This window comes from Eurypyga helias, unplaced genomic scaffold (genome assembly GCF_000690775.1).
Source record: "Eurypyga helias isolate BGI_N326 unplaced genomic scaffold, ASM69077v1 scaffold36030, whole genome shotgun sequence".
NCBI lineage: Eukaryota > Metazoa > Chordata > Aves > Eurypygiformes > Eurypygidae > Eurypyga > Eurypyga helias.
Window position 1 is genome coordinate 1 of NW_010225734.1, and position 308 is coordinate 308.

The window sequence follows — 308 nt, forward strand, 5'->3', positions numbered from 1 at the left end:
GAGCGGTGGGTGGGGGGGTCACGTTTAAAGGTGCCGCTTTTACAACTTCGCTGTGAATCTGCAGCGCTCCGACTGAGCGAGCCGGGAACCGGAGCGGTGGCTCGCAGCGCCTTGCAGGGAGTTTGGCTTTTTTCGGTAGTCCCTTACTACAGCCTCGGGCATCTTGCCGAGAAACGTGAAGGGCTGGGGCAGGGAGCCGCCGTGCCCCTCTGAGCGGGTGGATTTGGAGCCGCTTAACCCGGGGAGAGCGAGATGTGCCTCCGAGAGCGCTTGTGGTTATGGGGTGGGGGAGCAGGTAACGGCCGGGG

At 63.6% G+C, this 308-nt stretch overlaps 1 protein-coding gene across 1 annotated transcript in view; it reads left to right on the forward strand.

Moving 5' to 3' along the window:
* The first annotated feature begins 252 nt into the window (after positions 1-252).
* GRTP1 (growth hormone regulated TBC protein 1) overlaps positions 253-308 on the forward strand; it is a 38,434-nt gene continuing 38,378 nt past the window's right edge. Inside the window, exon 1 of the mRNA XM_010150481.1 lies at positions 253-295. Within this exon, the coding sequence (XP_010148783.1) occupies positions 253-295 (43 nt within the window). The remainder of the gene's footprint in view (positions 296-308) is intronic.